Genomic DNA, 22,487 nt, shown 5'->3' on the forward strand with positions numbered 1-22,487 from the left:
TGTTCCCCCCCAAGAGTCTTTTCATGAGCCTGTTTACAAATGGGGGTATAAATCTGCTTCCAAACCCTTGGCTTGTTAATGGTCCATCTAGGAAACTTTCTACGGTAGCTGAAGTGCTTGGGGAAACTCATCTTTTTGGGGGAAATTGGGGTGCAAAGCTCTGTGTGTGCTTGCAGGGTCTGCTGTGGGCATGGATCCATGAGCATCCCTGCAGCAGCGGGGCTACAAAACCCACCCGGCTTTCCTAACCTCATCCGCTCACACCAGCCCAGGAGACCCAGCTCTCACCCTGCCGCCATCATGTCGAAGGCCCTTTGCTCTTCGGCTGGAGCAGGGATTGTTCTCCTGGACAATGGGAGAGCTGTGAGGAAGCACAGGATCCGGCCCGCATCCGGTGCTCGCATTGTTCCCACCCTTGTTTGCAAACGACCAGCACCTGGCAAACCCAGTGACTCAGCCTGGGGATTTTTAAAGCCTTTTCCTTTTTTTTTTTTCCTTTTTTTTTTTTCTTTTCTAAGTCATGAGAGAGCTCTTTTGGGAACAGCTTTGGCCGGCACCGTGTTGCTGCTGCTTGCTTGCAAGGGATGGGGATGTTGCCCATGCTCGGGGCTGCACCACACCGCATAGCCCATAGCAAGCTCTTCGGGAGCCAGCATCTCTCCCAGCTAGCTAGTAATAATAAAAAAATGGACTTTTCCCCACCCCCCGAGCCATGAGATAATTCATCGGCACTCCCCTGTGCAGGGCATCGCTTGGGAGCCATGCCCTGGGGTTGCAGTCAGGCTTTGCAAATTTCCTGCAACCTCTGCTCTGGGAAACAGGCCTTCACCAATGATGTTTTAATAAGTGAAAGACTCATCGTGTAAACACAAGCTGTGAATAAGCCATGGGCTAGGTGGAGCGAGTCACACTGCTGCACCTTGCCTTGCTTTCCCGTGGCCACCAGAGGAGTTTTGCATGGGTTGGACATGCCAGCTGGGACCTGGGGCACTGCAGGTCCATGCAGAAGAAGGCTGGAGCCCACCAGGGTGAGGGAAAAAGAAAACTAATCGGCGCAGATTACTGAGGTTTTAATTTTCCACCCTCTCCAAATCCCTGCATCTGCTACCCATGACGTTCTGCACCCAGACAGTGACAAACAGAGCAGTGCTGTGGGTGCTAACTCCGAGTGTTTTAAAAGTGGTCATTTGTCACGCCTGGTGTCTTGTATCTCCGAGGATGCGTCGAGAGCAGGAGTGCGGTGATTAAATCAAAGCATCACTTGCGCACTTAAGCAGGGCTTCGAAGGAGGCCTAAGGAGCCATGGGAAAATCCATCCATCTTCAGCCGGTACAGCAGACTCGTGGCCAAGAAATGATCCACGGCTTGTCTATCAGAGCATCAAACCAGACTAAATATTCAGTTGTGGGTGCCTCAAATTAAGATATGCAAACCCACATGAGGAGGGAATTGATGTTTCCCCACCTGGGACTCCCAGGGGAGCCTCACCCAGCGAGCAGCAACTGAGAAAATGTAATTAATGGCATGAGGTGGAACTGCATCACTTAGTTTTCAAGCTAAGCTCAAGACTCACCTGCTTGTACGATATTTATTGTATGAAAATGGTTTTTAGGAAGGAGAGAGCTGTGCGCTGGGGGTAGAAGCTGGGCACCTCAATGTTCTCGGCATGGCCACATCCTGCATGGTCATCACTGACCTCCCGGCAGCAGCATCTCCGTGAGCAGGGAGCAATGCCTGGGCTAACACTGCCTTTGTCTCATTGCTTCCTGGGGCCTCTCTGGGACAATGCTCTGGTCGGTGTGGGCAAAGCTTCCCCCTCTCCTTGCTTTTTTTGGGCAAGAGTTGCAAAGCTGGGGGTACAGGGCTGTGTGCCATACCAGAGGTGGAGGGCTCCGACTTCAGGTCTGGCTTCTGGGCTTTGCTGTCTAAAACTCATCCGTAAAAGCAGAGGCGTCCTGGGAACTGATATACAAGGGGAATTAGGAATAGAATCTCTTCCCTAGCTTGACCGGCTTTTCTCTGCTGGGTCTGCAGCCTGGAGGGTAGATTGCCTGTGAGGTGAGACTTGATATCGACTTGATATTTTGATCTGATTTTTTTTTATTTTTTATTTTTTACTATATTATAGTACCTATCTGCATCCAGGCATGATGTCACCAAGGTGCTTAAAACCAATCGCTTGATACACCTGTCCTGGACGTAGCTTTGGGATGCGTTGATACACGCTGGCATGTGTGACCCCTCCATGGTGCAGAGGGAGCCGGTTGCCCTCCTTGGGAGCAAGGATTACTTTGATGCTTGTGGGTTTTGCTCTGTTGCAAAATGGGGAACCTGTCTGAAAGGTTGAAATGGTTCTGGGCATGGCAAAAAGGTTCTCTGCCTGTCTGGGTGCGGCCGGGGATTGTTGTCATCTGGCTAAACCCAAATCTCCCAGTTCTGCCATGGGCATCTGTTTCAGCATGCTGGGCGAGTGGGGCCGGCGCTTGCAGCAGGATGGCAGTGCTGGGATGAGGCTGACAGGGTCAGACCTGGAGCTATCACAGACCTCCTGCCTCCACATCCAATCTGCTCATGAGCTCTTAATCACATATTGTTATTTAAGACAACTTATTCTTAGAGAGCCCAAGGTGCAAATTATGTTTCACAGCTAGGAAAAGCTTCCAGAGCTGCCTACGTACAGTAAATCCCCGCAATCTCGGGTGGCTTTGACTTATGTGTAACAGGTGTTGAGGATGGAGGAGACTACTTTTTTTTGCCCACTTGTTGCTACCACCGATGTGGGACATGGGTGGGGATTTTGGCAGGGAGAAGCTGGCTGCGCTTAGACGTGGGATTAGTGGGTGCTGTCCCACCCTGCAGCCTTGGGCACCTCTCCTGTACCCGGTGGTGGCACCAACACAGATAGTGCCAGCATGTTCGTGCTGTCTGCAGAAGGTCCTTTCCCTGGCTGGGAGCTTTTGAGCAGGTTGCCTTACTCCCTGCTGTGGCACGGGGATGAGCCAGTGCAGGAATCAAAATCATGGAATGGTTTGGATTGGAAGGGACCTTCAAAGATCATCCTGTCCAACCCCCCTGCCGTGGGCAGGGACATCTTTCACTAGGTCAGGTTGCTCAAAGCCTGGAACAACTTGACCTTGAGCACTTCCAATGATGGGCCATCCACAGCTTCTCTGGGCAACCTGTTCCACTGCCTCACCACCCTCATCATAAAAATGTTCATCCTTATGCCCAACTTAAACCTACCCTCTTTCAGCTTAAAACCATTCCTCTTGTCCTGTCACTACAGGCCTTGGTAAAAAGTCTCTCTCTGTCTTTCTTACAAGCCCCTTTATATACTGAAAGGCCGCAGTAAGGTCTCGCTGGAGCCTTCTCTTCTCCAGGCTGAACAACCCAAACTCTCTCAGCCTTTCTCCATACCAGAGGTGTTCTGTGATCTCTGATCATTTTTGTGGCCCTCCTCTGGACCCGCTCCAACAGGTCCATGTCTTTCCTGTGCTGATGGCTCCAGAGCTGGACACAGGACTCCAGGTGGGGTCTCACCAGAGCAGAGTACTGGGGAAGAATCCCCTCCGTTGACCTGCTGGCCACGCTTCTTGTGATGGAGCCCAGGATACGCTTGGCTTTCTGGGCTGCAAGCGCACATTGCCGGCTCATGTCCAGTTTGTTACCCACCAGTCCACCAAGTCCTTCTCTACAGGGCTACTCTCAGTCCATCCATCCCTCAGTCTGTACTGATACTGGAGATTGCCCTGACCCATGTGCAGGATCTGGCACTTGGCTGTGTTGAACTTCATGAGGTTCACATGGGCGCATTCCTCAAGCCTGTCAAGGTCCCTCTGCATGGCATCCCTTCCCTCTAGTGAATCAACTGCTCCACTCAGCTTGGTGTCGTCTGCAAACTTGCTGACGGTGCACTCAATCCCACCAACAATATCGTTGATGAAGATATTAAATAGTACTGGTCCCAGTATGGACCCTTGAGGGACACCATTCACTACTGGTTTCTGCTTGGACATTGAGCTGTTGAATGCTGCCTGCTCCAGCTCCATCTCGCTTCTCAGCGAGCTGTGTAGCATGACCTACCATAGCTTTCCACCCTCGTGTTTCAGCCTGGAAACTGCTTCAAGCTGCTCCTCGCTTTGTCCAGCAACACTTGCAACCAACAATGACCTGATGGTAATTACGTAGACACAGCGTTGCACTGAATTACTGTAACCTGTTGTCTGCTTTGAACTCTCCTTTGAACTTGAAGGCTGGGGTCTCAGTTGGTTTGTGCTGCTCAAGCCCTGGAGGCTGCTGAGGTGGGTCTGGTGCCTGGGGTCTCCAAAACACCAGCATGTCCACTGTGGGATGAATGTCTTCTCCACCTCCTCCCTTTGCTCTTGATCCGCAAGCTGGGCTTTGCCCTTGGGGCTGAGCGTCTTTTGCAAGCCAGCCTCATGCAGGGAGGAGAGAGTGGAAATTTGGCCCTGGCTGAATTTTCCATTGGTGGGCGCAGGAGAACCTCAAAGGGTGAAGGACACGGAGGGAGATCCAACTATTCAGTCTTCTTCATGGTCTCCTCTCCTCTGCCTCTGGCACTGTAGCGATGCACTGCCTGAGGAGCCTGTCTGTTATTTTCACTTTTTCATCTTTTCTTGCCTCCTGTTTCTATCTGGTAGTGGAGCCCAAGTGCCATGAGAAAGCATTTTTTTCCAAGATATTTCTTTTGTAGCGAATGCTGTTTGCCGTTGTGGTGCCCAGTGGCAGCTGGGCTTGGCCGCTGGGGGGTTGGGATGCTCCCAGGACCAGCTCTCCTGCCAGATGGAACAGGGTTGGGATGAGTTTTTAAGCTCAGCCATATGCAGAGGGAGGGAAATTGGGAAGGAAAGTCAAAACTTCCATGATCCCCTGTGCTTTCCCATGCTGTTATACTGGAGGTGTTGGAAAGTCGGGCAGCACTGGGATGAAGGTAGTGAGGTGCGGACTCAACCAGCAGCTTACTGGGAAAAGGTACTTCGAAGTAAGTGGTTTGGGCAGGGAAAATTTTAAGAATAGAGTGGAGAGGGAGAGCGTGGATGGGGAAAAATAAATAAGTGGAAGGGAGACGGGTAAAACTTTAAGAAATTGCTTTTAAGACATTTTCTGGCTCCAGGAGATTAGGGCTGATAAGAGCTGTTTGGCAGGAGCAGGGCAAGTCAATGGCAGCGGCCACCATTTAACTGCTTAGGGTGGGAAGTGAGGTGTTATTAAGAGAGAGAAATCGTACAAAATATATAGAAGTGATGCTCGTATATAGGAATAATAGTAAATTGCACCTGGCTGCAGGAAATATGGCTTGCTGCTCTAAATGCCACCCCAGGGGTGGAAAGGGAGTGCTTTGCTCATGCCTATGTGGGATGCTGGAGGCTGTTTCCCAGGGGCTGGGGCCATGTGCGGGCAGGTACCTGTGAAGGCAGGAGCAGCTGGCGCCTCTGGTCCCCTGGTTGGTGCTGCATTTGCCCTCTCCTCTCTGTGGCTGGGTAGGAAAGCGGCTTTCCTCCAAGGAATAGTAATTATGGCTTGTTCCATTATAAATATTTATGGAGGAGTTCTCTTAATTACTTTTCTAATTAATTCCATGCATGGGGCTCTTGGGGTGGATGGGGGATGTGGGAGAGCGGTTGCGCCTTGGTCAGGACATCCTCCCCTTGCTGAATCCATCCTCCCATGCTGAATCTATCCCTGGGCATGGACCACAAGCAGTCAATCAAACTGCAGCCGCCGAGGCTCATCTCTGCCAGGATGGGGGGTCCTGCTCCATGGTGGGGCATCCCACCACCTCAATGCAACCCAAGGCACGATGTCCTCCAGTGCCATGGCACGGACACAAGGAAGCCGTGTGTCTGCGTGTCCCTGCCCGTGCCGGCATTCCTGCGCCGGCAGCGCGAGCCTGGCCCTGCGGCTGAAGCTCTCCCCCAGCCTCATCCCAGAGTGACTCATCCTTCACGGTGTCAGCAGTAACGAGGAACCACTTCAGACGTAATTAATAAGCACTTGATGTTCTCTAGATTGAGGGGATACTGCGTGGCGTGAGCTGGCAAAGGAGGAAAAGGTGCTTAATTAGTTCCTGTTAGGAACGGGAGATGTTTGCTTCCCAGCCAGGAGGGGTTTGTGCTTTGGAGAACCCAGGGACGATGCCACCCCGATTTCCCAGTCGGAAGAGGGGCTGGAGTTATGGAGTGACATTGGTGGTTCCTGAAATCCCTGGGAGGGCTCTGCATCGTTTTCAGGGGGTTTCTAACTACAGCCCTTGCCAGCACCTCTGTACCTGGGGGAAGAGCTACTTTCTGAGATCCACCATGAGTTTTTGTGGCAGCTCACTTTCCTGCTCATTAGGTGGCTTGATAGCTCACGTAGGCATTGAGGGGTGAACGCAATGTACTGGGTTAAGTGGTACATGAAAGTATTGGCTCTTCTGTACAGCTTCCAGTCCGTGTCCATCGACTCCTGGAGTCTCATGTTGCTGTAGTTCATGGGGAAAATAATCTCACTCCGTGACTCCTGTATCGAGCCCGATGCCTGGGGTGGGAGTAGAGCATCTTCTGGGGCTTGTGTTTTTGGGACATGAGTCCTGGTCTGAATCTTGTTCCCCCCAGTTTGCTCCAAACTCATCAGGAGGTTTGTTGCAGGTGACGTTGCAGTGCATCGCCAGCACTGCATCTGATCACTGGCACCGGTCCTGGTGGTCCCCTCTCCGGTTTCTGCTTGGCCCGATCGAACAGAACTGGTGTAATCTGATGCACATCAGCATTGCCAAGGTGGCACATGAGCATCACTTGCCTTAGCAGCACCAGCCACCCTAAGCTCAGCCTTAGTTATATCACTCTCATTAAAACCAAATGTGCCCCAGGTTGCAAGGGTTTCCTGAAATCCAGGTTACAGTTGTGCCAGTAGTTAAGACAGGGTACCCAGCTGTGATAAACCACCCTGTTTATTAAAAATGGGTGAAGCGATGGGGCTGGGGGTGCTGGAGGTCGGGTGGGAGCAGCCTCTGAAACTCCTGGGCAGACCTCGGCTTTCCTGCCCTGCCACTGGAGCCACAGGGCTTCCCCGGCCACTCTGTTGCTGGTGCTGTCCGGCTCCCTGGCAGCATGCCTGTCCCGTTCACCCTTTCTCTCCTTAAATCGTTTTTCATCGCTGGCACAGGATGGCTTTCTTGGCTTGCTCCCCACCCCTTAGCTCTGGTTTTAACATACAGCAGAGATGTAAATGTTCATATAGCGCCGCTCAGGGCAGGGAAGCCCAGGAGTAAGGGGTTGGACATCGCTGTCTATTTACTGGCAAATCAATCTCCCCTTTCCTTATATCACATCCCCAGGGACAGCCGTCTCGTGGCATTTAATTTGCGGCTACTATTCAGATAGCTCCCAACCGCCCCGGCCCTGCTGCCCATGAGGGTTTGGGGCAGCAACGACAAGCCTAGCCCTGTCCTGCTTGCAGGGCTGACAGCCTTGGCAGAGGGAAGACCCTGTGTCAGGCTGCAGATGCTGAATATGTTTTCATATGAAGAGTGTAAGAGGATTAAATAGCCTCAAATCATTGCTGAGAACTTCATCCTACTTCATTTGTTGACTCAAAATAATAAACTTGAGCAGCATTAGGATGGTGAGGAGCATCCGGTGCCAGTCGCCGCTGTGGGCACACGACCACTGGTCCGTAAACCTCCCTGCATATGTGGATGAATTGTCTAGTGTTTGATCAAATTATGTAGTGTTTGGTCACTGAAAGTGGGTGCTCGGAGAGGCAGCACTGGCTTCATCCTTCCCTGCAACTCCTCCCTCCTCTTCTCCATAGCAGTGCTTTAATTCCCAAGGGGGAAGAGCTGAAACACCGCGGAGAAATGGAAATGGGCTGGGGGGTCTCCACAAGCTGCGCCACATGCCTGCCAGCTGCACGTCACCCCTGATTTCACGTGCAAAAGTGCTGGAGTAGAAGGTTGAGCATTGTTATTTCAATGGCTGGTTTATGGAAAGGAAGGGAAGCCGCCGGTGGTGGGGGAACGGCAGTGTGAGACCAGGCAGCCTCAGCCCGGTGCAAAGTGGAAACTAAAGCAGAGCGAAACCTGAGTGTGAGAAAAGTGATTTGCAAAAGTGACCTTGAGAAGCACTGGGTTTTTTCCCCCCCATTGACTGTTTTGGAGAGCAAAGTGAGTTTCCCTGCTCTGTGGTGAGCTGGCAGCCCCGCGGTGCCGTCTGCCCAGAGCGTGTGTGCTCTCCCCTTTCTCATCCAACAAATAGATCTGGGACAGATTTCATCTTTAGACCTTCAAAATCTCCCCAACCATGAAAAACAGAGAAAGTCAAGCCCAGAGTAGTGATTAAATGGACAAGTGTGGACCTGTTGGGAAGACAGGTGCTGCAGGCAGTGAGCAGCAGGGCACATGGGAGCCAAAACTGGCTGCTTCCATGCCCTGCTCTAGGCTTAAACTTGTTGTTTAGGGTCATGATACCAGCTAAACAGTTGGTGTCAAAGCTCTTCTGCATCCAGAGACCCTTAACTTTCCCAAGCCCGCCTTCCTGGAGGAGAAATGCTTCTGGGTGAGTGTCAGCTGCATTTTGCTTGCAGCCAAGGGCATGGGGCTCGGTCTGCGAGCACCTTGGTCCGCCCCAGGGGAGCAAATCCTTGGTTGATGAGGGATGGGTTTTTCGGGAGAGACGAACGCTGATGCACCCACAGCCTCTTGCCTCTAATTGGCCTCGCGCAGCTCCCTACCCCACAAGCACCTTTGAAATCCTGCCCTGTGCCTTCACCCTTCGATTCATTTCCCATCTGTGAGAAGAAGACCCAAAAAAAGAAACCCTGAAAAGGGAAAAAACACATTGAATTTTACTTTTCCTCCATGAATAAACCATGGCGGGCCAGGCTCAGAAGCTGCTGACTTTAATTTACATGTGTCCCAAGGCAGATCTAAACCCATTCCTCCAGAGGTGAAGGGCTGGTTTAATTAACCGGCTGCATTGCGAGAAGCTGGGGCCTCTTTCCTCCATGCGTTGGGGAGAGATGCAGCCCGTCGCCTGCAGGATGTGAACCCAGATGCTGGGAAGCTCATGTTTATCATCTGATGAGTTTCTGCCTGTACAGAGCTGAAATACGGAAATGCGACGCAACGAGGCAGGCACTGTTTGTAATTAGGTTGGGCGAGGGCTTGGCCCCAAGGCAGGAGTGACTCCAGGTGATCCAAAATCATGAGAATTTGTGTGTTTGGCTGCAAAAATGGTGAAGTTTGCACCAAAATGAGGTTTTATCCTTTGCTGGGACAAGGCTCTGTCAGGGTGTCCTATGCCCAGGGTGCCAAGGTTTTCTGGCATTGCTCAGGGGCTTGTACTGAGTTCCCTCCCCAGAGGAGCAAGCGTCCGTCTGTCTGAGGATGCTTTGGCGCTGGGGATGCTTGGACTCTGGTGTTTACCCATCTGGGTCATACTCCTCACCCCAAGGACTGGATGGAGGAAAGGAGATTTGGTGGCTGATGGGGTGTTTCAGGGCTGGGTCTGATCCCCATCTCCCTTCTCGGCATGGTCAGGCAGGCAGGATGCGTGTGATGGGTATCCTCCCATGCCTCCTCGCCGGACCATGGCATTGCTCTGAATACAGAAACCTCTCCGGATTAATATGTGGATGCCTCATGGAGGGTGGCACAGCAGGACACCCGCCGGCACTGCTGGCTGCCTGCCGAGCTCGCTGCCACTGTGCCAGGGCTGAGGCACTCAGAAGTGCTTGGCTTGATATAAAAGGGAACTGGATCATTAAAAAGTAGAAATGAATGAAAAAAACCACAAAACAACCCCCCAACTCCCTCCCCAACAGGGATGCAGGAGGGAAGGGATGACGGAGGAGCATCAAATCAGAGATGCAATTAAACCTCCAGCAACGGGCGCCTGCTCCCTGCTTGGATGTTTGCAGGGAGGATAACAAGGGAGATGAAAGCGGGGTGGGAAGGCAGCACCCTTGTAGCCCTTTGAAGCTGGGGAGGTGGCAGCCCCTGCCGGGGAGCAGTGGCATGTGGGTGACAGCTTGCCTGATTCTGCTGTTTTTTCCCCCAGACTGCAGCCCGCATCCCTGGTGTCATCATCACATCAAAGGGATCGAAACCCAAAAACATTGATTGTGTTACAGCCTGTGGTGGCGTTACGGCTCTGCGGCCTGGTGTGTGTCCCTCCGGGGCACGTGGTGCCACTGGTACCCCTGGTGCTGCCTGCCCGGGAGGGCGAGCAGGAGCCGAGCCGGCAGCCGCCCTGGAAAGCTGTGCCGGTTGCTGGAGTGCCTGCCCCTGTAATTACAGCATCCTCTAAATGTTGTTTTTCTATAGCACGCAATTTCATGTGGGTGTTTATTTGCCTGGATGGTGTCTTTCAGCTGAAAGCATCTAGGAGGGCTTCCTAGCCTGCGTGCAGGCTGCACGTGGAGGCGGCTGGACGGGGAGGAGAGCTGCCTTGCCGCTAAAATACCTATAATTGGGGCTAATCAGAAAATCTCCGTTGGAAGGCTGAAAAATTGATGGGCTTTTTTTTTTCTTTTTTTGATGCACTTAAATACATTTTGCATCAAAGGTGTCTGCAAAATGTACAAGGGATTTCTAGCGCCTCCTCTCTTTTTTAGGTTTCATCCAAAATTGGGAGCCTCGTGCAGAAATTGTTGGTTTTAGGAGCCAGGTTTTTTTCTCAATGAAAAATTGTCGTTTCCAGAAAGGGGGGAAGTGGCCTTGAATCCTTTTCCAGTGGGCTGTAAGTGCAATGAGTTGCAGTTCCTCCTTTGTTCATGGCCCATGGTGTCCTCAAACCCAACAGGGCACCTTCCCCACTGCCCATCTCCTAGGGCTGCTGGTAGGCACCAGCCACACATCTTTTTGAAGCAGGCTGGATCATCCAGGCTTTTCCAGTGCCTTTGCATATGACAGTCCTCTCCGCACCTTCAGCTTGCTTGAAGGCATCGCCTTGTGCAGCACCATTACTTCTAACCCATCTTTTCCTCACCTGCTGGGCTGGTGTGACCATGGGTATGTGCATGGGCATGCTTAAAGGCACTGTTTTTGCCCTGCAAAGGTGTTGGACCCAAAAAAGAACCAAAGACAAGCATGAATTTGGGAAAACCTGGCAAATGTAGTTAGCTCTGCCCCAGCGGGGGCATCAGGGGCATGGGAACAACGAGACAGCACAGAGTCAGTTTGCTGCGAGTGAAGGGAGCTGCGCAGGGTGCCAGTGAGAGCCAGGGGGAGGAGGTGGGGAATCATGAGCTGAAGTCTGTAATTCTTTGCAGAAGCTCCTATTTTAAAACCTGATAAGGAAAAATGCCGCTCTGCATCCCCAGGGAGCTTTAGAGCAAGTTAATATAGAGGAGATGTCTCCTTCCTTCCTTCCTTCCTTCCTTCCTTCCTTCCTTCCTTCCTTCCTTCCTTCCTTCCTTCCTTTCTTTCTGTCTTTCTGTCTTTCTGTCTTTCTGTCTTTCTGTCTTTCTGTCTTTTCTGTCTTTTCTGTCTTTCTGTCTTTCTTTCTGTTTTTCTTTCTTCTTTTTTTTTTTTTTTTTGACTAAAGCTTCCCTGAGAGAGTAATTAAAAAGTGCAAGTTCCAGGTACTAACTGAGAGGATTTAGTTTGAAGAATGAAATGCTTGGATACCCCCGCACTTGCACCATTTCTGCAAAGCATCTGGTCTATTGACAGTGGCTTGCCTTGGGCAGGAGCAGGGGTGGATGAGCAGATTGATCCCGCTTACCTCTGGCTCTTTCTAGGATCCCTGGCACCCAAAATATAAGGGTGCAGGACACACACTGTTAAGGCAGGAGAGTTTTCAGCAGCAAAAAGCCTCGTGATGCTGCTATGTGCTGCTACTCCTTCAATAATTGCTCCCGCCTCGTGCAAGCTGCAGAATGAGGAGGGAGGCAGCGAAGGGGGTGCAGGTCTGTGGTGCCTTCGCTGGGTGTTCTGCCCCGTGTGGGACGTGGCCACATCTCCACCCAAAGCCTTTGGGTGGGTAAGAGGGGCAGCTCTGGCCAGGAGTCCCCCAGTTGCATCCAGCTCTGTGGGGTGCTGAAAATCAGCTGCCACCCCTACCATCACCCCTCGGGCATGAGAGTGACTTGCATCTATTTTCTTTTTTCCCCCCAAACCTCCAGCGGTGACATCTCACTGCAAGGAGCCTGGGTTTAAGCAACCCCCCAATGATGCTCCCTCCCACCCCCAAATGCCTGCGTCAGCCCTGGGGAAGGGGTCCTGCTGGCAAACCCCTGGCCCTCGGTGCCCGGGATGCGCAACATCCCCAGTGTGCAGGCAGGATGACAGATCTGCAGGCAGCTTTGGGTTATGGAGGAGGGTTTAAGTGCTCAGCAGGCAGCCTCGGCGAGTGCTGAGGCCGCTGAGCGGCACGGCCGGGTTTTGTGCCTCATCATTTACAAACACACCCCTAGTGCTTAAATGCAAGGAAATGGATAGTTAAGCACATCATTAATCTTATCCAGCCCACGTAATCAACAATCAATTAATTCTTCTCTGGGCTGAAGAGATGCAGATTGCGCCGCAGCCTGGGCATGGGCAGAAGGAGCCTGTTTCTGCAGGGAAAGCTGAGGCAGAGCCTTGTCCCGTGCTTGTCTGAGGTGCTATTGCGGATCCAGACCTTGCCAGCTCTGGGAAACTTTCTTGAAGCAGCCCTTAAATCAAGGCAAACATTGTGCTTGCTGTTAGTGGGGTGATTTATTGCTCCCTCCTGGGCTCAAGCCCTCTATCTGAGCCTTACACTTGGACTGCGCGTTGTACCATCTGAAGGATAATGGATCCCACACTGTGTGTGTCTTTAGAAATCCCACTGTGGTACTGCAGCGGCTTGGGGCTTTCGGCTTCATCTTCGGTGTGAGGTTCATGGTTCGGTTCTGTCAGAAAGAGGGGAGACGCGGGCAACAGCGAGAGCGGAGGACTACAGCCCGCAGCAGCTTTGGGAGGAAGGAGAAGGCATCAGCCTCCCCTGAAACTGCGGGAGACTTTAGGCAAGCACAGTGTAATTACAGGAGAGAAAAGCTAATTGGTAATAATAACAATTAAGAGCCATGTGCCTGCAGATTACAGGAATTTACAGATAAGCGAAATGATAAAAGAAACCTGAGGACACTGGGTTGCAGAGTGTACTTTGTTCAGGTGTTTTGACAAAGCATCACTTGGATTAATTGTAATTAAAAATTAACAAACCCCTTCAACTGACTCACCAATGTGCCCCTACTCTTAAAACTGAGGTGTGTTCATAGCGCTGCGACCCTCTCGTCTTCCTCCCTCCCTCTCCTGTCCCTTTCCATTAAAATACAGGCGGTCATTCCCTGGTACCACTGCCCTCTCCTTCCTGCTCCTCCAAAGAGCCCAGTATGTTTCAGGTACGTTTCTGAACACATCCTCCAGCTCTAGAACCCACAAGTCAACCATTGCACATCTCGTGGATGGTAATGCTTGCTGGTGGGAGTGCAATGCCGCTGGGACATCGCAGGGAGGTGCTGGTGGGAAGGGAGAGGTGAAAAAATGGAGATCCACCTTGAAGTCTTGGTGTCCATACGTGGTCATGTCTCCTGCCTTGTGTGTCTGGTGTAACTCTGTGCTTCCTCGTGCTGTCATGGGGCGTAGGGCTGTGTGTGTGGCTCAGGGAAAGGTCTGCATCCAGCTGCCTTCTGCTCTGACATCCTGAAGTTCCCCCTCAAGCCCTCGTTTGCCCACCCAATGTCCAGCAATGCACAGTGACCCCACGTACCTAGCTGCCTATCTGCACGAGGTGGTGGATTATGGCCCTAAGTATTTCCGTAAGAGGCCATACGTGTGGGATGGCTGCAGTAGGATGTGGAGGACTCGGTGGTCCTCCCGTGGTGGGGAGGAGGAAGGGAAGTGTGAGATGGTGGCTGGTCCCTCTGGGATGCCATGTCCCCACTCCGTTGTTAGTGCTGTTGGACAGAGATCGTTCATTGCAGCCAGTTGTGTACCTCAGGTGGGGGAAAAATTCTCCCGAATAATAAAATTGTAAAATATTGTTTTGATTTATCCTTTTTTATCATCTTTTAATATCTGGAAAGACTGTGAGCAAGAGGCCTTCATGAGTTTTGAATGACAGGTTAAAGGGCTCCAATAAAGATTAGATAGTCCACTATCTCCCAAGGAAATTGCATCAAAGTGGTTACTCCTGCTTGCTCCTATTAATTTCCTCCTCATGGCTGCTAGGAGATGCCTCATATCCTGATGCAGCAGACAGGGGCTAAGAGGCACTTTCCATTATCTCAATCATCGCCGTGTTTTATGAGACACTTAGGGTCTTTCTCCGCAGAGCCATGCTTTGGAGGTGACAGCATCGTGGGGGCAGAGCCAGGAGCGAAACGGAGGTGGGACCACCCTGTGTGCGAGGCCAGGAACGGTCTTCCCCCGGCCGGGTGGTGGACCTGGATGGAAGTCTGGTCCCTTGGGTACATGTGCCAAAATACAGACGTTCCCTTCTGCAGCCTTCGCTTTCATAGAGGTCACCTGAGAGTTTGTTAGATGTCAAGGATGGATGAGCATCCATTCATCAGCACCTTAGTTGGTGAGGACTGGTGAGGTGGGGCAGAGACGAGGGACCGCATCTTTGTCACTCCATCTTCACCCTCTGACTGCAGAGCAGTGAGATGGTTGATTAGTGAAACCTCCCCCCGTCACTGATTAAAGCCTCGCCATAACTGTAACTGGAGCATCTTCTCGTTTATGAATTAGTTGCCATTTCCTGCTTGAATGAGCTTGGAGGCCGAAGGCCAGGAAGGTTATTAGCCCCTGCCGTGGGCTGCAGGGAATTAACAGGATGGCCCTGTAAGATACTATCATAGGCATCACATCAACTTTTGAATTAAATATTCAAATTTTGCATGGAAAGAGATGTGAGACCTGAGCCATGCCGTTGGGGTGGCTGAAAGGGACGTTTCGGATCAGCAGAAGGGGAACACTGTCCTGCCCCTGCGTGTCTGTGTCCCCATGGGTGCTGCTGGGGAAGGGGGTCCCGCAGCCCACCACCATCCCCCTGCCAGCGTACGAGCGGTGGGGAGCGAAGCAGCTGCTGCAGACCCCGTGCTCTGCTTGGCTAATTACTGTATCATTGCTGTGTGATTTCAGTGTTTTCCTGGTGGCTTCAGAAATAATTCATAGCCAGCATGGAAAACTATGGCCATCCTAGCTTCGGAGAAGGGTGCTACCCTGTTTAGCTCTGATAGAGGTGTGAAGCTTTTCTGTGTCTTCTTTCTTTTATTCCTTTCTTTTCTTTTTCTTTCTGCCCCATTTCAAGGACAGGACCTGCTTTTGCCTCCACCCCGGGATGGTTTGGCACCCAACTGCTTTCCTCTCCTTTCTCTTGCAGCCTGCCCAGCGGGGACATTCAAGGCCAGCCAAGGTGCGGGGGTCTGCGTGCCGTGCCCCTCCAACAGCCGCTCCACCACCGAGGCCTCGCCAGTCTGCATGTGCCGCAATGGCTACTACCGGGCAGATTTCGACCCACCCGCAGCTGCCTGCACCAGTGAGTAACAGATCAGGGTTGACAGGGGGGTTGCAGGGTCTCGCTCCCCTCTGCTGTTGGGGAAGCGACAGGGATAAAGTCTCAACCCACAGGCTTTTTCATCTTATTTTCTCCCCCTGTCCTGCTGCAGAGGGGAGTGAGAGAGCATCTGGATGGGTGTCTGGCAGCCAGCCGAGGTCAACCCACCACAAAGGTTTAGCTTTGCGGAGGGCTGGAGTACCCGTATTGAATACCCATCCCTCTCCACATGGCACGGCACCGCCTCTGCGTGCTATAGAAGTGCTCCTTGCACCACCACAAATCCCTTCACCGCCACGCCGGCATAAGCAGATGATGTCTTGTCACCTTTTGCTCTGCTTTCCCGGGACACCGCTGTGGCACGCACCAAATGATAAGCGATGGGACGGCCCCACAACCCGTCTCTCTGGCAGCTGTTTGAATTTATACTTCACCCTGGCAGTGGTGGTGATGGCAGGGAGATAGTCCCCAGGATAAATTAGAATTTAAAGTTACCTGCTATTGCTGTCTTGCTCATAGTCTTGCAGATGGAGTATTTTTTTATAGGGAGAAAGGGTGTGTTAAGCATTGGTATTCAGTGCGGTGTTGTGTGCGATGCGTCGCTGCTCGGCTGTCTGCCTGAACTGCCTGGGATGGCAGCAGCGGCCTCAGACATGTCTTTTGGTGAGAAAAGAGCCCAGGAGAGAAGACAGAGCTGCTGTGCTCTTCAGCCTTCTGGGAACGTGAGTCTCAGCCTCAGCTCCCCCTGCCAAAATATGCTCCAGGCCCTTGAATCAGCCCATCAGGGAGTTCATAGCACAAGGATGCTCTCGACCCTTGGTGCTGGGGAGTGGCCAAAATGCACGTCGGAAACAAGGAAAGGATTTGTGTGTTTTGCTGGATAACTTGAGCTGTCAGAGTGAAGGGAGTCAGCAGGCAGCACAACAAAGGATAAATCTGTATATCTTTATTATGTCTCATTACATAGCTGATTTACAGTATTGCTGCGCTATAGGAATACAGTATAAAAAAGTTCATTTGCTGATTTTTATTTCTTTTCGTCAATGCTTAATTTTACAGTGCTCTAATTTGAGATGCCAGCTGTTTACTGACACAGTTTCTCTGTGTCAGAGGAGTAAATAACAGTGTGGAGCTGTGGGTGCTGTCCTGAACCAGAGCCCTTCCCGAGGGTGATGCCTGCAAGTGCGGTTCCTGCCCTGTACCCCTGGCAGGGGAGGGAAGGGGCTGCAATTAAAGGGGGGGGGGGGGGGAGGGGGGAATCTGGGGAGACAGTGGTTTGCTTTTGGGCCAGAGAAGAAAGATGATTTTCTCCCTTTTTCTTGAAAAAAACCTTGAAAAGATATTGTCTGCTTAAGGTACAAAGAGGGGGATTGGATTAAGGTTGCCGAGACAGGTTGCAGATTTTTGGGGCTAACTTGCTATTTATTGATCCTTCTCCCCAGCCTTTGCGAGTCCTCCGATCTGGTTCCCCCTGGGGAACTGATGTCCTTCCCCCTGCTCCTGCCCCTAGCATCCCCTACCACCCTTTCCGTAAACTCCCTTTGACATCTCCACTACCTGCTAATGGGATTTCGGGGGAGCCCCACGATGGGACGTCTGTGGTGCCTCGAATCCATGAAAGCCCTTTCCAGTGAGGACGCTGCACTGGCGACTGCTCGGCGACACATGCATTTACTCTGCTAAAGCGGAAAAGAATTAAAGGGAATGGAATTTTTTTTATTTCAATTTTTTTTTTAAAGGCTGTTATTTTTTTAGGCATTTTAACAAAACGCTTTCATCTGCGGTATCTGCAGGAACAGCTCAGAGAGGCTCCCAGAGTGCATGCCTGGGTGCGATTAAAGGGGGCAGGAGGAGAGGGCAGCGCAGGCAGGGAGCTGGGCAGGGCTGGCCACTCACGGCCCCCCTGGGCTGGGCTGGCTGGCAGCGGTGGCCGGAGCAGGGTGTCAGCTGGAGGTCCTCCACACAGGGTGACCTCTCCATCCCACTAACCACCTCACCCCTGTGCTGATGCAGCCGCCTCTGCCCAGCCCATCCCCGTCCAGTAACGGGGCTAATTTATCTGCAGCCACTAACGATGTTCCCCAGCACACACATATGGAGGGTTCCCCCCGGGATGTTTTTCCCCAAGACGGTTTTCCCCTTCATTCTCTTAACCTTTCCTCACAGGTCAAGTCCTCCATCATTTTTATTGCTCCCCCCATTGTGGCAAAGTCCTTTTGCTTCCTCCAAAGCACAGCGCTGAGCCCTGCCGGCATGAGTAATTAATCACTTTCCATATTTAATATAACTCAGCAGCCGGATTTTGTGGTTTTGGCTGCAGAGCCGTCCTGGCTAACCCCAAATCCTTCCCCAGACCTGGGCTGGCATATGTTTGTGCTGATGCTCTCCCACCTGGATCTCTTCTGAATTGCTCCCTATTGACTCTGGCCCTGTTCTGGCAGCGTGTGCAATCGGAACCATGTTCAATTCCTGTCCTCCGAAGCATTTGCGATGGCTCCCAGTGGATTCGATCAATGCAATTTTGATCTCTCGGCCAACATCCAACCTGCTCACAAAACAGTGAGCAGTGCTGGGTGTGGAGGAGAGCTGCCTTCTGTGCCATTAAATACCTGGGCTCCCGACTTGAGCTATCGAACCGTTAATAACCACTTTCCATTTTTGACTCTCTTTTCGCTCGCTGCTCCTCTGTTTCTCCATGGTGCTGGCTAAGTGGCATTTCTCTCACTGTGATAATCTGTTTGAGGTGCTTCTCCATGTGAGCACTGGAGCTATCTCGGCATCTCCCAATCATTAAAATGGGTCCATTTTCGCAGACGGATCTGTGTGCGCTCTGCATGGGGCTTTTTTTGGAGACAGTGAGTTTGTGGCATGGGAGTCCCCATCCTCACCTGTGAAACACCTCTCTGTGGCTAGCAATGCAGGTGGTCCGTGTTGCCGATGGGGGGAGCATGACCCTGAATCAGGCAAAACCACAGAGACCGAATCCGTCCTGAGCCAGGAGATGATGGGTGGACCGGCAGACGGAGCTGTGGGGTGTCCTCCATGCTGGAGGCCCCTGGGGCTCCCGCTGAGCCCCGGTAGGGCTGAATGTAACGTTTTGGGCAAGGGCCTGTCTCAAGTGCTCTCCTTCCCCGCAGGTGTCCCATCTGGCCCCCGCAATGTCATCTCCATTGTCAATGAGACGTCCATCATCCTGGAGTGGCACCCACCACGAGAGACAGGGGGTCGGGACGACGTCACCTACAACATTGTCTGCAAGAAGTGCCGGTCGGACCGACGTGCCTGCTCCCGCTGCGACGACAACGTGGACTTTGTCCCCCGGCAGCTGGGGTTGACGGAGACCCGAGTCTTCATCAGCAACCTGTGGGCGCACACGCCGTACACCTTCGAGATCCAGGCTGTCAATGGGGTTTCCAACAAGAGCCCCTTCCCACCGCAGCACGTCTCCGTCAACATCACCACCAACCAAGCTGGTGAGTCCTGGGATAGCACGGTGCTGGGGGTTTTAAGCCATACACTATGAACTGCAAGCTCTGAGTCTGGAGGAAAAAGCCCCTGGGGTGTGAGTGGTGTGTGATGGCTGCGGTAAACCTGCACCAGCCTTTTGCAGGCTCCCCTGCCCCTTTACCACCCTCTTCCCGATCAGTCGTCAGGAGCTGGACAAGCAGCTGTGGGCCAAACGGCGATGCTGAGAGGGTGGGTGTGCAGATGGCAAGGGGGGACCCAGTCCCAGGCTGCAATGAAGAACACAAGGAGCCGAGGGGATGGAAACCCATCTGCTTTGGGCAGAGAAAGGGGATGGAAATTTCTGCTTTGTGCAGAGCGTGTAACGCAGGCAGCCTTCGCCAACCTGCTCCCTTGGGACAGCATGAGACAGAAGCCTGGCATAAATGTTTTAGTCTCCCAGCTCTGGGGAATACAAATCTACGCTTGTGCCTAGCTGGCATCACTGTCTCCTGAACTGTGTGCAATCAAATCTGCCTCTGGTCTCCAAGCCTTTTCTCCTGGGGTGGGATTTTTGGGGTGTTTCTTTGCTTGTCTGTCACTCTCAGGCTGCCCTGGAGCTGGGAACAGCCAGGGCACCGGTGTCCATCTGTCCGTACCCCAGAGCTCCCTGTTTGTCTTGCAAAGGCTGAATATTAATGTGGAAATGCTCCCAGTGCAGCAGGATGGGCTGTGGGGTCACCTGATGGAAATGCATCAGGTGTGTCAAGGGCAGGATCAGTGCTGTTCCTCTAAAATTCCTTTGGCTTTGCAGCAGGTTTTTCCACCCGCTTTCCCCACGTGGGGCTGGATCTGGGCTGGTTAGTGCATCTCATCCTGCAGGGCTGCCCCCAGCCCCATCGGCCTGCATGCTACTATCCATGCTAATAGGACGGGGAACGCAGCATTTAACAAAACAGCAGTCAAGTTAAGTGTTTAACTTCAGCCCATGAGCATCTTCTTGGAACAGGTGTGGAGAGATTAAAAAAAAAATATGGGATTAAATATGCCGAGTAAAAAAAGGCGGTGCCGGACTATCAACATCTCCCAGTGTGGCTGTGCAGAGCAAGGCTCCCGCCGCCCCTAGATTCCCTCCGTGGCACGATCCCGCACCCCAAGCCAGTCGTGCCAAGCTCAGCTCTGCCCCCAGATCCATGGGGAGGACGCATTTTCCCTGTCCAGAGCTGCCTGCACTGGATAGGGAGCTGACCCTGAGAGCAGGTCATGCCAGCGCCGTTTTGGGTGCGGAAAGACTTGGGTACCTTTTTTTGGAGGCTCTTGGTAGGATTAAGTGCAGGATCAGGACTGTATTGGGTGGCTCTGGCCCTTTCAACTATAACTTGCAAGGCAAAAAACCTTTGGAAAAGTGGCTCCTGTCTAATTTAGCAGCTTGGTGTCCTTGATGGTGGAAGGATGGTGGTGCTGCTGCTGGGGATGCTCCGCTCTGGGGGTGCTCGGGCCAGGGATGCTCAGCTCCAGGATGCTTGGCTCTGGGGATGCTGAGCTCCAGGGATGCTCAGCTCCAGGGGTGCTCAGCTCCAGGGATGCTTGGCTCCGAGGGCTGTCAGCTCCAGGGATGCTTGGCTCCCCAGCAGGTGCAGAGCAGCCCCAGGATTGCTCCAGTGCATGTGGAGAGTGGGGCAGGGAGCAGCGGCAGTGGGGACAATGTGCCTGGCAGCTATTTTAGGAAACCTGCTCGCTTAGCCCCAGTCTGCTGTGTGAATTGAAATACTATGGGCGGCTTTGCAGAGCAATATGGGGTGTGGCGTGGCCGGCAAGACTGATTAGAAATGCATGGCAGGGAGGGAAGGGGGTCAGACAAACCATGCCAGGATCGCACCCGATGCCGACTTTGTGCTTGGCCAGTGCCAAGCATCTTGCTTTCTCTGGGGTTGCTGCGACAAGATGCCTGGGACCCCTGTGGTTTGCTGCCTGGGAGGTCTTGGGGGCTGCAAGGATGGAGGTGCTGCTGTTCAAGCACCCTTGCGCCATGGCCCTGGGGCAGGTGAGGAGCTGAAGGATGGTTTGAGACTGTTCTGCAAGTGTTTGGGCTTTGGAAATAAAACTCCCGGGAGAAGCACATTTGGGTGCTGAGGATGAGCATCCCCAGAGAGCCCCTAAGAGCAGATCCAGCAGCTCCTCCAGGCCAGGGCTGAGCCAAAGCCATGCTACAGGCTCCAGCACCTTGGAGTCCACTTGCTGGGCTGGGGTGTCCCTGCCCTGGTTTCCTGTAATCGTCCTCAGCATGGGCAGATTTTTGCTCCTATATCCTGTTACTGACAGCATGTGGGGTCACAGCCACAGTGCAGGCTTCTGTAATGCTGGCTCCCCCAGAGAGGCTGTTACGGCAAAGGATGGCAAGCAGAGCTGGGGACCGTCATCGAGCCTTGGTTTGTCCCTGCTGGGGAGAGCTTTGCTCGCTTTGCCCCTCTGTGGGAGACATCCTTGGAGCAAGCAATCCCAGGGAGAAGCAACACCGAGGATTTCTAAGCCCCTAATTAAAAAGAATAATTGGTTTAAATACCAGAATTCCCTCACCGTCTCGCTGCTCTGGCTCCATGTAAGCTGCTGAGATGCCACTTTTCCCACTGTTAATGTGTGAGCTTGTCCCATGGGCCGAACAACTGCAGGCATGGGAGATTCGGGATGCTCCATGTGCCCAGGAGATTTTCCTTCTCCTCCCCTGGGCCATCGGTCCTACCCCTCTCCATTAATTTTCCATCCCTCCTCGCTTTCTCGGCAGCACCCTCCACCGTCCCCATCATGCACCAGGTGAGCGCCACGATGAGGAGCATCACGCTCTCCTGGCCTCAGCCTGAGCAGCCCAATGGCATCATCCTGGACTACGAGATCCGCTACTATGAGAAGGTGAGCCGCATCTGCACGCCTGACATGAGCAGCACCGTGGGCTCCAGGCCAGCAGCGGTAAGCTCAGGTGGAAACCTCACAACTGAGGGTGGGCTGGGGGCATGTTGAGCTTCATACTGCACTGCTGGGAGGCTGCTCAGGTCCTGAGCTTGCTGGGAGAGGGGGAATATCTACAAGCTCTGAATCAGGCTCTTTGCTGGGAAGGGTCCGGGTGGTGGGACAGGTGCCTAGTCGCCCACGGTGGCTCCAGAGGCTGGGAGTGATATGCAGCCAGAGGGAAAGGGAAGCAATGTTGTGGCTGCAGATGCTAATTCCTCCCCTGTGGGCAGCGTTTTCTCCAATACATCAGTGCCTGTTGCTGCCTTGGCTCTGGTATCTGCTAGGGTGAGCAGGGACCTGGAGCATGGGGACAGCATCAGGAGGAAAGGAGGGGGATGGCGAGGACCAGCAAAGGTTATCAGGGTTGTCCCTGTGCCGGGTCGCTGCCTTCTGCCAGGTTCTTACACTGGCAGCCATCCTTCCCCGCAGGGGACACGCTCTCGACCCTTGTGGTGAACCGTGACGAGCCCAAGCTGTTTCATCCTTCCCACATCTTGCCAGCTTTAA

At 52.8% G+C, this 22,487-nt stretch overlaps 1 protein-coding gene across 1 annotated transcript in view; it reads left to right on the plus strand.

The window, feature by feature from the left end:
* The window catches only part of EPHB1 (EPH receptor B1), a 76,885-nt gene that overhangs the window by 40,970 nt on the left and 13,428 nt on the right, over positions 1-22,487 (plus strand). The window contains exons 4-6 of the mRNA XM_082320902.1: positions 15,357-15,512; positions 18,668-19,003; positions 21,757-21,938. Of these exons, the coding sequence (XP_082177028.1) occupies positions 15,357-15,512; positions 18,668-19,003; positions 21,757-21,938 (674 nt within the window). The remainder of the gene's footprint in view (positions 1-15,356; positions 15,513-18,667; positions 19,004-21,756; positions 21,939-22,487) is intronic.

The sequence above is a fragment of the Platalea leucorodia genome (genome assembly GCF_965183815.1).
Source record: "Platalea leucorodia genome assembly, chromosome: 8".
Classification (NCBI taxonomy): domain Eukaryota; kingdom Metazoa; phylum Chordata; class Aves; order Pelecaniformes; family Threskiornithidae; genus Platalea; species Platalea leucorodia.